This window comes from Dermacentor variabilis, chromosome 4 (genome assembly GCF_050947875.1).
Source record: "Dermacentor variabilis isolate Ectoservices chromosome 4, ASM5094787v1, whole genome shotgun sequence".
In the NCBI taxonomy this organism is placed as follows: domain Eukaryota; kingdom Metazoa; phylum Arthropoda; class Arachnida; order Ixodida; family Ixodidae; genus Dermacentor; species Dermacentor variabilis.
The window spans coordinates 55,419,138-55,435,340 of NC_134571.1; the positions used below are offsets into that span (position 1 = coordinate 55,419,138).

Sequence of the window (16,203 nt, forward strand, 5' to 3'; positions counted from 1 at the left end):
TAGTTGATGTGTTAGACCAGAACTGGCGTTCGCTGCAGCCCACGCTGGTGCGCCCACGCTGCTCATGTTGACTGTGTTTACTGCATGTGTTATAAGCGTATAGGATGATAGAGGTCCGAGCGGCGCGAAATGTGCAACTCATTACACTCCTCATACCTCACGTCACATTTATTATTGTGTCGGAAACGTCTATAGCTGTGGCGGTGCAGCACTATCCCAACCTTGTCATCGCGAAACTTCCGATAAGAAGCCCGCGGCTTTTATGGGCATCTTTGTGCTTTCTGAGAACGTCTGGTTTGCACGAGCGGCTTTTACTCAATGACTGTCTGTGCACGTCTCTATGCTCTCTCTCTCTCTCTCTCTCTCTCTCTCTCTCTCTCTCTCCCTTCTCTCTCTTCCCCTTCTCCCAGCGTAGGGTAGCCAACCAGACTGGTTGGCTACCTGACTGGTTAACATACCTGCTTTCCTTACATCCTGATGTGCTGATGTTTTTCAGAATTGATACCAATGCCGGAACACATAACGTAGCGAGCACTGGTAGCTAAACGGTAGGGAAGCGATGCACACTCGTGGGGACATCTCCGATTGCTTATCACAAGACAAGAGTTTCCAAGACCTGAGTTTGGCGTGTCAGAGGTCCAAATAAGAAAGGCGAACATTGCCGAAATTGAGCTTGACAAAGCTCGGCGCACAACATCAGGTGAGTGATGAGCAATGGGTCTTGGTCGTTCTTGTCATTTGCCATCTTGTTCTGTGTTTTTCTTTAAAGTTTGGTAGGTAGCATCACGTCACCGATTAGTTTGTTTTCACTGTTTACATTATATTTTCGCTGTTGTTGTCGTGGTAATTGCAGGTGGGCGGTATTGCAATTGGCTGACATTGAGATCTCAATGCTAACGTCACCAGTGTATCATAAAGCTTGTTTCTCTCTCCCTCTCTCTCTCATCCCATTTTCGTCGCATCCCTAGCGGCCGATGTTGCTGACACTAACGAGATAAATAGAAGGGTCGTAGCGCCCACCGGCCGCTGTAAGGTGCCTATAGCGTGGCGACAGCGCACAACCGCTAGCATTCTTCCGCTTGTTTGTTGCCTTCCGACCAACGACCGCTTATTAATCATATCAAACTCTGGTGTTGCTCCTTCTCTCTTCTGGAACGCTTACACACGGCAGTTGAGCGCGGTTGAAGTCACCGTCATTTCATTTCATTTCATTTTATTACCTTAAAGGCCCCTTGCGGGGTATTACATAAGGGGTGGGTGGTACAAAAATACAGGAGGTTGCCCACTATCTTATTTTAAAGACAGAATACTCGTTACTTCATCCACGATAGTTATCGAACTCGACAATACGAGAGTCGAAGACTGACGCCCAAGAGGGCTCGTATTGCGCCCTTACCTTGGCGCCTCTCAGTCGCACCCCCACGAGGCAGCAATCTAAGCCAAGCGAAGCGCGGATCCTGCTTCGATAACGACGCGTGCTCTGCTGCGAGCCGAGCGATGCAGGTCGGTCCGTGGTGACCGACCGCTGGAGCGTGCGCAAAAAAAAAAGAAAAAAAAAAGTGCACAGCGGGAAGCCGATGCTTGTTAGCGTCGGGTCGGGCGACTCTCTTTAACGGAAAGGGATCCACGTGAATATTGGCCGTGCTCGGTGCACGAGAAGGCTTCCACTGTCAGACTCGCACGTGTGGAAGTAGCGCAGGATTAACGTTGGTGGCCATATAGCGCTTCGTTTACCTCGGCTAATTCGTGAGTGGCCGAGCAACGCGGTGTTTAACAAGGCGAACAAGAAGTCCAAGTAAGCCTTTCATTAGCCTGGCCATCCTCATCCCGCTGGCCCAACGTAAAACTTTAACTATAAAGTTCTATCGCATCTCTCTGCCCCTCCCCCAGTACGGGGTAGCCAACCGGAGATAATCTCTGGTTAACCTCCCTGTCTTTCCTTTGCCGTTCTCTCTCTCTCTCTCTCTCTCTCTCTCTCTCTCTCTCTCTCTCTCTCTCTCTCTCTTAAATTTAATAAGATCACCATGTTCAGTGGCGCAGAAGTTATGACGTGATGTCACGAGGACACGGGTTCAAGACCCGGCTGGACCGGTAGCATGTAATAACGGTTATGTACTTTCGTTAAGTCGTACGTTGACAGAACCGCGGGTATCGAAAATCAGTAAGAAGCCCTCCAGTACGGTGTCTAGAGCAATTTTCGCTTTCTGTCGTTAATGTTGTTCATTTAACCAAAATCCCTAGTGAAACGCATGGTGCAATACCCCCCTTCCCCCCTTTTCTTTTTGAAGCTAGGGAACTTCGTCACTGTAACGTCGAATCCCTGGAAATTGCTGATTTAAAATATTATAATTCGGTGACAGCGTATAGTGAATAGGGTGTCCCAGCTAACATTAGCCAAGCTATAAAAATACGAAACATGAAAAAATCTTGCTGGAAAGTACGATTATAAGACCTACGCTGTTCGGTTGGCAAAGGTCTCACGACCGTTCACCGTAGGTCTTATAATCGTATCTTGCACCGTATTTCAATCTTTCTTTTCTTTGAACAGTTTGGCTAACGTTAGCTGGGACACCCTATACACTGATGATTAACAACATTATAAGAGGGTGCGTATGTTTATATAAATCAGCGTTTTGCGTAGCGCTAGGCATCAAACTATAATCCGGCCAAAGTCTTTTTTTAATTTTTGAACTAGGAGGCGTTGTGAAAAAATCATCATAGATGCGGCGATGGTCGTCATGACATCGGGTGAGAACATCATCAGCTAGACCTAGTAAACTTACTTTCACGCCTTCTTACTACTTTCCTACTCCAGCCGTTCGTGCAGAACATAATTACGCGACAGATGTGTCCTGCCTGACATACCTATTCTCGTTTACGCTTCGTCGGTTAAACAAAGAAAGAGAGAGAGAGAGACACAGAGAGAGAGAGAGAGAAAGAGAAAGGTTTACTGATCGAACCAAGAGTGAACCCTCTGCATATATTCAAAGCGCCAATGGCGCACATGGTCATTTGAAATTCTAATGAACTGGAACATTAATTCTCGAGCATATGCTGAATTGATACCAGCTGCAGCCGAGATCGAATGAATCAAGTAAACCTTTTTCTTTGTTACGCCCTCCTCGTTTTCATGGCAAACGTTGACTTGTACTAATGTTTGCTTACTCACTTGACGTTAGAAGAAGAAGAAAACGTGGAATATTACTTTTTAGAAAACCTGTCCTTGTTTTTTTTTCCCCGAGAGGTCAAATTTTATTGTTTTAGTTATTTTTTTATTCAGCAGTGTACGCTTTCCTGAATGTTCGTTGTGCTGCGTTCAAGTCGCCATCTCGCTTTCGAACATTCCTCAGAGCACTATACCGGTCAAAAGAGTACAATGACCGTTAGGGTGTTCATAACTCACTTCTTGTGCGCTTATTCGAGCGGCATGTCATACAGCTGGCTGAGCACAGAGAAAGGCACCCGCATTGCTTTAGGCACCTCTGTAAAATGTGCAGTTGAGGGCGTCTTACGGTGGTCGAAATACCGCTATATGAGGTTTTCTGAGTGGTCACTTATTCAAATCGACCTAGTCATTAAATGAACAGAAAGGTAAGTCGGACTACGTTCATTACGTAAGATATCAAGCAATGCGGCCTGGTTCATGCGTACTTGGTCAGTCCAAGCTGTTACACACGCTGCTGTATTATCGATTTTTGAGTTCGTAGAATGTTGTTCGATCTTTGTGGCACGCCTCACTGCAGCTTCAATGCCGAACGACGCATATTGATCCGTTATGCGGTGACTAACTCTATACCGCATTGAAAGGCAGACAAAACGAAAGGCCTTGTTGAACATAACGATAGACAGGTTAGGCTGTTCACGGAGGGCTTCGAATTACATGGATTCTCTTACCGGAATACTGATTTGACTTATGCGATGGCGCTAGAGCTCTTGAGCGATGTACTCACGCATCCTATGTTGTGTCACGACCGTGTCACGACTGGGAACCTCGTGGCAGGCAATCGTACCGGCAAATAAATTGCTGCTCACGTTGCGCTATGTTCGATCGATATGCACCGGGAGAATAATATTACCAGTGACTGATGACTGCGGGTGGTAAAAAAAAAAGAAAAAAAGAAAGTTACACCGGCCATCGGCCTAACTTCTTTTCCTGATCGGTTCAGTCCTCATCGGTTTCGTCAAACCGAACTGACGAGGACTCGGAACTGGAAGGGCGCAGAGAGTTTGTCGGCTCTCAGCAACTGTGCGTGCCACGAGAAAGCTTTTTGCGTCAACACGGGAAAAGAGAAGAAGAGGTGGCCGAAGGGAGCAGACGCACTTAACGTCGGCTTCGTCTTCCGTCAATAATATTGCAGGGAAATCACCAAAAATCAGCAAAATTTGGCTACCATCTCACGCAGCAAGTTACCAGGATTCTGCTGATACCAACTTCAAGGTGGGAATCCACTTTTCGGACTTTTTACGCCAAATTTTCGTCTGTGCCACACCGGCAACCACGGCGGCGGCTACACCGAGCCTAGGCCTATAGGCGCACCTGGGGAAAAATAGTACACCTGGAACGCGCCTACGCTCGCTCGCAGACGGAAGAAATGGAGGTTCTCGTGCAAGAGGAGAACATTTCCCAAGAAGAATTCGAGGCCGGCACGGGCTGGAGTACCGTCGGCTCGAAAAAGCAAACAGTGGAGAGATACGATACCGGCAATTTCGGCGCCCACCTTTCCACCGGCAGAAGGAAGCAGCAGCGTGAGCAGAAATGGAAACAGCAGTTAATTAAGGCCAGCCGCATGTCATATCTACCGAAGGCGATTTCAAGATCATCATCCGCCCAAAGGGAGGCCTCAAGATTGGCGAATTGGCAGTGGCCCGAGTAGCCTTGCGCATCTACCAGGTTGCTGGCATACCCGGGGAGAACAAAGAAGACGTGTGCCTCAAAGTACAGCAGAACGTTATCGTAGTGAGTACCTCCAATGAAGCCAACGCAGACAGATGCCAAAGAGTCGAGCGCCTCGTGGTCAACGGCCAGGTCTATGAGACCAACGTGAACCAATTGGCACCCGACCTAACTTCCAAAGGAGTCATCAGGGGTATACCTTTCTAAGATTCACCCCGGGACAACACCGTCTAGGTCGTTACCCCCAAGAATCCTACGGCAATCGCTGCGAAACGACTCAGCAATACCACCACAGTCCTCATGTTTTTTTCCGGACTGAACGTTCCCACCTTCGTCCGCTACGGAGGCGCACTCATTAGGTGCGTGTTGTACAGAAAACAAGTCGACCTGGGCTACCAATGCGGCAGACTGGGCCACCGCATGGGCGTGTGCCTCAGCTCGCAGGACCGCATCTGTAGAGGCTGCGACATGGCCAACCCAGGTCTCGACCACCAGTGCAACCCACCCGGCCAACTTTGCGGGGGTGAGCACTTAATGGCCGATAAGAATTGCAAGGCTCGCTTCAAGACGACATATACACTCAAGAGAGGACGATGAGAAAGACAACACCAACAGGAAAAAAGAATTCCTAGCTCCGTGAGAATCGAGCCGGAATGACGCACGCGCCCATCACAGACATTCAACAATGGGCAGAAAAAGTGATGGCTGACGTTAATGAAGTGACACAGACCGTGACGCCAGAACTCCCAATCGAGAAGATCGACAGCCGCCTGGTGCACATGTCGGAGGGCAAACGATCACTACAGGCTAGGTGGCAGAAACAAATTTAAGACACTATAGGAAGTTGAGGAAATGCATAGCGTTTGGTCAGTTCGTGTAGTATACGCGGCAAAAACCCTGAGGTAGCGGAAGAGGTGGCGATAGACCTGGCCATCGTTAACCCCGGTTACAGATACGTACTTAGTGACTCGCAGACGGCTGTCAGAAACTATGCACAAGGCAGATTTTCGCCGAAGGCTGAGGCTATACTCAAAGCCAACGCGAACTATGTCACCTTTGAGGAGACGGAGGAACGACACATTATATGGTTCCCGACCCATACGTCCCCCGACATCCCCGTACCCAACCTCAACGAGGAGGTCCACCGCGTAGCGCGAGGTCTCACGTTCCGCGCCCGCGTAGAAGGATTCTCTCCGGGGATTGGAAATCTAACGGAGGCATGGACAGAGAGGGACAGCATGACCAGGTACTGTAACATTACAAAATTTTATCAAAACTCCAGTCGTGTTTATCCACCCCATAACCCAAAACTCGACAGGGCCCAAGCGGTAGACTGGAGGCAGTTACGAACCAAGACCTTCCCTAACTCCGTTCATCTCAGGAGGATATATCCAGACATCTATTCAGATGATAACTGCAAACTATGCGGCAGGGCTCACGCATCTCTTAGACACATTCTCTGGGAATGTGAGGTTATAGGCAGAGAAAATGCAGTCTCCCCAGATGAAGTTGCGCCACGGTGGACGGCCGCGCTGCAGAGCTCAAACCTTTAAGATCAACTCTGGGCCATTCAGCAATCCCACGAGGTGGTGAGGAGACAGGATCTCAGGGGCGGTCTAGGCCCAGGACACGAATTTGCCGGATTTCCAATAAAGTTTTCACCACCACCAACACCGGAAAATTGATTTCAAAGGAATTTGGGCATACATGGGCGTAAATTTAAAATAATAATCGATCAATCAATCAATGAATAATAATAATAATAATAATAATAATAATAATAATAATAATAATAATAATAATAATAATAATAATAATAATAATAATAATAATAATAATAATAATAGTTCAATCAACTGCATCAATGCGGGCGAACGGCTGCGTGTGGTCCCGTAGTGACCCTCTTAAACAAAGAAATGTTAAGGACAGACGTTCGAAAGCAAGAATAAGGCAACATAAGTGAAGAAAAGTAAAGAAGTTATTAACCCGAGGCAATGAATACACTGGACGCTTTCTTTTCTTTCTTTTTTTTTCAGTTGCGAGGCGTCAACGGCTCTGCACTAAGAAAAATAATCCATAAGTCGTGAAAATTGACGCCCGGTATTCGGAGCACTCGGCACTGTATAAAATTGGGGCCACGACTCGTTCTGTCCCGCTTTCGTCGTCATGCCGGACGGAACTTCTATACGTCCCCCAGTTGACCGTCCATCTCCCAAATGGGAGAAAGGCCGCTCCGACCCCCGCTTTCGCAGTGGTCCCCGTACCGCTTTGCACTCTGCCGCTTGCACAGCGTACAAAACAGCCCCGGTAAGTGTCGGGGGCATCATTTCGGGAAGCAGCGGGAGGCCCATCAAGGGTCGCACCGCCCTTGTGGCCCCGGCCGAACGCCCGCGGCACTCATCCGTCGACGATCGCCGACCGACTCACGAATGAGCGCACTTTTTTAGCAGCCGCAATCAATGAGTCGCCATGGCAGCCACCGTAGGTGCCGGGCACGACAAAAAACCCGCTGGCCCCCACGAACACACACATACACACTACGGCGCTCTCGGCACGACACGGCGTCGCCCGACAAGCCCGGCCGGAAAGAGAAGAGGCACGGCGTCGCCGCTGGACACCGCTGCAGGCGTTTAGTGCAGCGCCAGTTCCGTTGGCCGGATCGTTGGCTGGCCGGTGCTTGCTGCTGTTGCTTCATTGTTGTGCGACGGTCCCCAAGGGCCGAGGGTATACAGGCGGACCGTATACAGCAGCAGCGTAGCCAGCGTGTCCTCTCCCCAAGGCCTGGATCTAATTCCTGCGGACGTGAACTCGGCGAAGACCCGGAGCCACGTCGTCGGCCGACCGGTTAGTTTTCCACCTCGACTTTCCTCGTTTTTTTTTTGTTTTGTTTTTTGTGTGCTTGCGTGTGTGTCTTATCTTTTTCTATTTGTTGCATTCTCTGACACGCCTGTTCATGCTCCGCAGCGTCGTTCGTTAGCTGTTGTAGCATGGCAGGCAACAGATAGAAGCAAGAAAAGATTTTTTCTTTTCTGTTTTCTTTTTCCTAAACTGGCCGAGTGCATTAAGACAACTGAAGGCTCCATCGCATCTACTTCACGGAAATTTCACCAGGCAATAGCGCTTGGAAACGGCCGTGCTAGTCGATGCGAAAGCATGTTTCTGGAGGATAGTGCAAAAGGCTTGACTTAAACGTGGAAAGACACTACACGGACGCCCATGTTCTGTCTTTGTCTTCCAGTTCTGCCATGCAGTTCTTCCCGACCCAGCTTATAAAGTAGAAAATTTGACTTTGCCACCGCTTCATGTGGATAACTTAAGGCTAATGCACAATGTTCATAAAAGGAAACACGCGACCTCGTGCAAAACAGCCTCATCGACCACATACAGTGTGGCTCCGCGGTGGGATGCGAAAGCAGAGGTGCACACAGTTCCGTATTCTGCTAGCACCCCGGCCCAATTGCTTTTTTTTTACCTTAATCGTTCTTGCACACGCCTGCAGACAACTATATTACTCGAAATCGAGATCGAAACTTCGAAAACAGTGAGCACGGCCACTAGCATGACTGCCTTATCAGATTCCTCCGTTCTTCGTTCGCGTGTAGTATCGACACAGAAGGAAACGCGCAAGCAGGTGTGCAGGCAATAGAAAGAACGGCACCACCTTCTCCTTTTCACATCTCGCCGCAGGGCAGCATGACACGTTTGACGACGGAGCTGTTTACGCAGGCCCTCGCGTACTCCCTTCTATAAAGATGACTATTCACCCGCCGCGGTTGCTTAGTGACTATGCTGTTGGGCTGCGAAGCGCGAGGTCGCGAGAGCGAATCCCGGCCACTGCGGCCGCATTTCGATGAGGCCGACGTACGATAACACCCGTGTGCTTAGATTTAGGTACTAGTCAAAGAACCCCAGGTAGTCCAAATTATTCTGCAGGCCTCCGCTACGGCGTTCCTCATAAGTAAGTGGTTTTGGCACGTGAAACCCGATCATTTCTAAACCTATAAGCTACGAGAGCGCGTGAGCTGCTCGTCAGAGTGCCTGTTTTTACAGCGAAACTGTTATACGCTAGGTTCTGGCGATTTTTCTACGTAGGTAAAAAATCTGGCGGCAACTTCAGAGCTAGAAGAGCTAAAACATAAAGCAAAAGCGTATAAGCAGGCATGCCACAGCTTCGTTCAATCACGAGAAGTGACAAAACGTGTTGTGATTTTTAAAAAATATCACTATAAAAAAAGTAAAACCGTAAGACAGTTTAGTATGAATTGCGACTTGACGTCATGGGTTCTACAGGCAAAGCACGTAACCTTATCTCAGTTCCCTTCCACCCGTGCACTGGGTATGCCGCGTACGGTGAGAACTGTGGAAGAACAGCACGCCTACGAATAATAATAATAATAATATTTGGGGTTTTACGTGCCAAAACCACTTTCTGATTATGAGGCACGCCGTAGTGGAGGACTCCGGAAATTTTGACCACCTGGGGTTCTTTAACGTGCACCTAAATCTAAGCACACGGGTGTTTTTTCGCATTTCGCCCCCATCGGAATGCGGCCGCCGTGGCCGGGATTCGATCCCGCGACCTCGTGCTCAGCAGCCCAACACCATAGCCACTGACCAACCACGGCGGGTAGCACGCCTACGAAGGACACCGTCGTGAATAGAAGCGGGAATATGCGCGGCGATGGCGGGCGGCACGTAATATGTACGAAGATCATGCCGCAAACGCCAAGCGTGTGAACCATTGGTTAGATCATCCCTACTCCACTCCCATCGTAATTGTGGGTGATTTCAAGATAGACGTGTCTCGGCCGGATGGGCAGTAGTTCGTGGTGTATCTCTTGGAAAGGTTCGGCATTCAAAGTTACACAAACACAAGTGTCCCCACGACGCGTCATTGGCCATGTATGGACCTCACATTGGCCAAGAACCTTTCCAGTGTCGCGACAGAGCCACTGGCCGTATATCATAGCGATCATAAAGCGATAGTCACTTTGGCGACAAAACAGTAAATCCCAAAAAGCAAACAAAAGGTTGAAAATTAAAAGAAAGAAAGATTGAATATGCAATTTATTAAAACAACAAAAAATTTAAAAGAAAAACGAAATGAATTGTGGTACGTGTCTTTTATTTTCAATCAACATATTTATTATGAACATATTGATCACCGTATATACAACTCGACTGGTCCCCCACCGTCACAGAGGAAAATGGCTCTGAATTTTTCCTCTCTTATCTCCTCATGTTATTCTCCTTTGCTCATTGAACAATCTATTTGGCGAGAAGCCGGCTTTTCAACATTTCCAGTGTCGTTTTACTCACTCACTTACTCACTATCTTCCGTGTTCACTGTCATAAAGCTGGTGGCTCAACTTTTGCCTGCATGTGTCAAGAGAAGAGAAAGCAAGGACAGGAAAGGCAGGGAGGTCAACCAGCCGAGCACCCGGTTTGCTGCTAGCTCACACGACTAAGTGAGATGAAGTCAGTTACTTTCTTTTTCTTTGTGTTGTCGTTTGTTTGTGGTGCAGAATGTTACAACTTACAAAGGGTCTTTTTCTTTCCTTTTTCTTCTTCTTGCGATGATTTTATATTGTTACTAAGATTAGTTGCCGACAGCTGGACCGCTGCCTCTGTAATAGGGGCCGAGGGGGCTTATCAAGCTTCTTATGCCGTTTTCTTCTCCTCAGTCATCTCCATGTACTCAATGTACAAGTTAAAACTTCAAACTATTCCTGAGTGAGCGCGTATGCGTACATTTGCCTATATGTGATCATAGAAGACATCTTTTCCCGTGATTAACAATAATTACACAGCCACGTCAAGCCTTAAGCGCTGGTGACCAACTGCTGCGCAGCTTTATTTTGGCACTGTGCCTCTCTGGAAGTGTTATGGGTTTCTAGAAGAGGTATTCATGTACATGGTGGCCCAACTAACATCCATGCCTTCATAAAAAATGTAGCGAAACCTACAAAAATAGTTTTGCACCCTTGTTCTCATTTACCTTGACCAATTCAGCTTATTTGTGTTCCGTATAGTTAGTGTATTGGCAGGAATTAGAAAAAAATCTTCTTTTAGTGTTCAGCTCTGCGTCTATGTTGAAATGAGAGCCTGAGTAGCCAACCCGACAGTTAGTCTTGTTATCATCTCTGTCATTCATCTCTCGTTTTATCTTAAAATGCATTAGAAAGCATCAAACCTGCTGCCTTTCAATTAAAACAGTGACAGAAGTCGTCTGTTTCACTGCTTTAAACACGTATATCCCACTTGAAGGAGAAGAGGTTCTGTGGTAAAATGTGCGACATACAGATTCGGCAAAAAGTTATTGCTTACTGCTACCGTTGTCGTTCAGGCCAACTGCGAGCCTTTCTGGCTGCAGGAAAATTCAGGCTGCTTGTGGCCGTAGCCACGGCAGTTGCACGCATTCATCAAGTTGGCACGTATCTGGGAGGGTACTGTCAATTCTCAAGTTGTAGAGCTGTGCCACTCTCAGCAGTCACATACTCGAATTGCTAATTAGATCCTCTGTCCTCAACTGACCCCTGCCTCGCCGGGTTTATTCCAAGGCAATTCTACTTCACTTCCACTTCCTCTGCCCTTCGCGAGCTGTTTTTCGCGGTGGATTCTGGCATCTTACGGCCAGAGGTTCCAGACATGGAGTCACGTTTGAAGTAGCTTTCTTTCTATCCGACTCTTTCAGCCGTCATAAATTTACATTCAACGAGTCCACGACCCCGAGTACGAATCCGGAGGCCACGCGAGTGGTAAATCTGTTCCCAATTAATATGCAGAGCTGTAAGCGTTTCCAAGTGCGTATTGAGACAAGATTTTCGCGCAATTTTCGCCCGGCATTCTCTGCAAACGGTGCTCTTTAAAAACAAACATCGACTGCAGGGCACGTCAGCCGAGCTAAAGCGCCGTTTGCGCCGGCAAGTGGAAGCTGTTTGACCGACGGCTTAAGCCCGGCGCGTCGGCGGCTTTTGGCGCGCCTGGCTCGCTCTTGATAAGCGCCGGGCGTGTCGGCCAGATGGCGCTGTCAGCCGCCCGGAAGTTAATCGCGTTCACTAACGACCCACACGTGTGCTTTCACTTGCCTCTCCGTGTACATTTAGTAATTGCGTACACGCTCAGCTTGACAGTTCGCAATAGTGGTGCGTTGGTTGTACTTGAGCTCCATCCTGCGCGGTAGCTCGGCGACTATGGTTTCCGGCCTTCGAGCAAAAGGTCGTGAGCTTGAGTCCCTGGCCATTGTCGGCATTCCTATAAGCAAGGAGTGCTAAACAGATCGTGAACTTGAGATTATGTGCAGGAGCCTAGAGTTGTCAAAATTTATTGATGCGAAAGCATCAAATGGCCCACTGAGCGAAGAATCCGGTGTCTGTAGCAGCGAAACGGCACCTAAATTCCCATTGGATGCAACGTCACGTCAGGAGCGTGCCTCGACAGAGCAGATACTGCGATGCGACACCGCGGGTCGAGACGGGTTGTCGTCGGCGAGGCAGTCGCGTGACACGCCCGTGTGGTTGCCGCCGTCTCGCTCTCGGAAGCCGGCACGCGGTCCCTCTCTCTCTCACCCCCACTGGGTTTAGCTGCTGCGCGCACCTGCCGGCCTTGTTGGCCGCTGCTGCCTCCTCGGTCTCTCGTCGCCCAAAACGTCGGTGGCATGCGGCGTTGGCTGCGGCTGCTTTCTGGCTAGCCCAGCACGTACCTCTATGGTACATTACTCGCAGCGCAAAACTCTAAGGACCGCTGAGCAGCGTTCAATTGGACATTATTGCGTTCGCATTCACAACTCATCAGAAATGCTTAGGTGTCCTCGGATAGTATTTAAAGTCAGCACATGAGAAGGGAGAACCGCAGGAACTATGGCGTACAATTAAGATTGGCGACACAGGAAACACAAGGAGAGAACCTGAAAGCACCGTAACACAAACGTTAATCAAGCTATTGAGCCTCCAGCCGCTGACGTTGGCATATATTTCATTTGTGTGAATAAACCGCCAGTTGATAGCGCCTCTGGCCGTACCTGTTACTTCCTACTGTTGCCTTGCCATCCATGTTGTTAGAATGTCGACCTCAAACCAACTGGCCAAACAAGTGACCTTAACGCAGAGTCAAAATCCAGAGACCTCCATAAACGGATGTCTCTTTCATTCCAGATTTAAGGTTCTGAACGTTAAACCACAATTTCTAGTTACTTGCGCCACCAAATCAAAGCAGCGAACTCGACGTTTCGAGGGGATAAACAACTGGACAAGTTGATTTGGTACATGTCCGATAAAGACAGTGCACTGAAACCGAAGACGAGGAAAGGCGTAGACTCGACACAAGCGCTTGTATTATGTTTTGCCTCTGTTAGTCTCCATTTCCAGTGCGCCGTTTTAAAGTGAAGCTTTCATTGCGAGCCCTCCCTGATTTTCCTGACCTTGGCTGCTGGGTGCTTCTGCCTTGCCGAAAAGCTCATACTTGAAAATTAACAAAAAGATTAATTACGCGCCCGGTGGTGAGATCGATGCTTATAGCCATTATGCCACAGTCACAGGTATACTTTACCTTACCAACGCCTACTAACTTTGAAGGATTGCCGCATGTGTCGCAATGCATAGGGCGGGTGTGCGAGAGAACGTTCGCGTGCGTCAGTTTCCTTTACGCGAAAGAAGCACAAATGAAATTAACCGTTTCACGAAAGATTCGCTTCACATAGAGGTTCCAAGATGTGCGTGGGATCTGCATATCTTTATTAGCCATGCATCGGAGGTCGCTCCGTCGCCTCCTCTTTTTTGTTACTAGCAGCTTCTGCGATGAATTGACAATGACGTTCATGTTTCAAATATCTGTACAAGGATGTGTAGGCGAGTTTAGGAAACGTTGTCGATAGTCTTCTGCCGCGAAGTATGGAAAAAGTATTCTAAGATCGGCTGTCAGAGACAGAAAACATTCAAAGGAAAATCTAGACGCGCATTTCTCAAGCCCCCGCAGACCACAAGTGTTTTCTAGACGCCTAAAAGGAGTTCGATCATGGTAGCTTGCGCAGAACAAAGAATGCTTTGGTCAGTGTAGCGAAATATCAAACAACATACAGCGTAACAAAGCGAAAGCTGCCGATGTTAGCCTAAATGCTCACAAACGGAAAGCTCTTCATCTGACCTTATTGTTTATGTCGCAAGTCACTTTGTCTGTTCAACTGGCCCGGCAAGAAAATCAAAACAGCAGCATTATCACCAAGGCAAAAGCGCGCTGCCACTAAAAAACAATGTAGGGTAGAGGCCGTAACGCCCCCCAAGAAACTTAACAAGAACACTCCTTGGCAGCTTCTTTAAGAATCATTTCTGCTGTTGACGGAGCTCGATGTTTCCAGTGTAACGTTAACACATGCTCTGGCCTCTTTACAAATGGGTCGACGTCTGCTTTTCGCAGGTTGTACTCGTTCACTGCTGACGTAATTAAACCGACAAATCTTCCCACCGTTCTGGCATTACCTTGGGTTCCTCATGTTTATTTTACATTAATATTGAATGTTTCTTTGTTGGCGAAATATTTCGCGAACTTACCTCTTGAATTTTTCTTCTTAGTGATGATGTATTGGCTTGTGTAATGTTGAACTTTGTATTGTTACATAGTATCACCGATATTTTAATGTATGTATATGTATTATTACTGTTGTTGCACTTCATATGAATGTTAGTTTACTTAATATTTTGACCGATCCATGCGGCTGCAATGCCGCCACCAAGATATAGGTGTTCACGGCTTTGTCATGCTTGTACCGGGGGACTCCTGTCTGCTATTACGTATACATGTGATGGTTCAATAATTTATTTTGCAATTTAATCGACTAACGCAGCGGGTGCGTCTTGCGTGTCTGCATTAAGTGTGTAGAAGATTATGAGGTATATACTCGGCGCTGTTTTACGCTTTCTCTTCAGGTCCACATGCCTCCCCTCATCTAGCAGTGCTGAAGTGGGCACGCGTGAAGCTGGCAAGATGAGTTCAGTCATGCGCCAGATCGGTCTGCTTGCAGCCGGCTGCCAGACATGGCACGTCAACGTGGCAAGCTTCAGCGGCCATCGTTTCGCTTATGCTGCCACGCTCGCCGTCTACATCTACGAGGTACAATACCTGGCAGAAACACGGTCTTGTCTTCTTTCACGACCACCTGGACGCTGCTTGTGGAAACGGAGAATAAATTGAATTGGTTGCCCGTTTTTAGCCTTACGCATTCCGGTTTTCTCGAGACGCCATACGGAGCTTATCGTTGGCCGCAGCTTATCTGTTAATCCAGTTCAGCTCTAAAAACGAAGTTTTGATCATAGATGTCTCCTAGCACATTAGACAATAACAACATGAGCACGAAGCTGTGTGTGTCCGTTCTGTTGTCCATCTATGATGCGCGGGGACACATCGCTAATGCAGCACAAACTCAACATAGCTAAGCCGTGATTATATATTTATTTCTTGTAGGTAGGTTACATATTCTTTGTTTTGTTTTTCTTTCGTTTTGTGTGTAGTTTCTAATTATACGAGCGTCGTGTTTCCGAGACAAAATTTATTTTGCGGTAGCTCAGCAGGAGGTTACAGGAGGTCAACCAGATGCACGTCCGGTTTGCTACCCTACAGAGGGGAAGGGGTTTAAGGGTGATTTAACAGTAGCTAAGCGGTGGTTGTTGCGCTGCTGAGCTCGAGGTGGCGCATTCGATCCCAGTGGTGGCGGCAGCATACTGACGGGGACGTGTTGCATTGTATACTCTCGTGTACTATACATAGTTGCACGTTAAATTGCTCCACGTGGTCAAAATTAATACGGAGTTCCCACTACGGCGTGCCTCATAATCGGATCGTGGCATTAGATCACAAATGCCGCCTTTTTATTTTATTTTCTTTGTTTTTATTTATTATTTATTTCTTTGCGGGGCAGTGCTTTATATCTTTGTTGAAGTTATTTAGCCCTGTTTCTGACACCATATACCCATAAGCAAAATTTTCAAAATCTTTCGCAAAATCTTCTGTTCTGTGAGCGGCCCTGTACTTGCCGATGCAACGACAGGCCCGAGATTTATTATTCTGACAGGACAGGAGATCACACTTCAGCCGTAAGGGGATTTTTGTATTTTACGAGCGAGAATAAAGGCACCAGAGGGGCTTGTCTGTTGTTAGTTACAAACACATGGAAGAAACAGACATGCTGTTCAGACACAGAAAGCATAGGAGAAACTAAGTGTTACCGCTTTGTTGTAATGTAGAGATAATAAGGAAGCGTGAAACTAGAGTGGACGGAAACACAACTTGCCGCAGGTGGCAGCCTGAACCCATATCTT

At 47.8% G+C, this 16,203-nt stretch overlaps 1 protein-coding gene and 1 long non-coding RNA gene across 3 annotated transcripts in view; one reads left to right on the forward strand and one right to left on the reverse strand.

Moving 5' to 3' along the window:
- LOC142579180 (uncharacterized) overlaps positions 1-16,203 on the reverse strand; it is a 159,838-nt gene that overhangs the window by 143,160 nt on the left and 475 nt on the right. The gene's annotated exons all lie outside the window — the stretch shown is intronic.
- LOC142579177 (WD repeat-containing protein 17-like) overlaps positions 7,465-16,203 on the forward strand; it is a 62,055-nt gene continuing 53,316 nt past the window's right edge. For both annotated transcript variants that reach the window (XM_075689141.1, XM_075689143.1), the window contains exons 1-2: positions 7,465-7,738; positions 14,815-14,998. In XM_075689141.1, the coding sequence (XP_075545256.1) occupies positions 14,873-14,998 (126 nt within the window). In that variant the 5' untranslated portion in view covers positions 7,465-7,738; positions 14,815-14,872. The remainder of the gene's footprint in view (positions 7,739-14,814; positions 14,999-16,203) is intronic.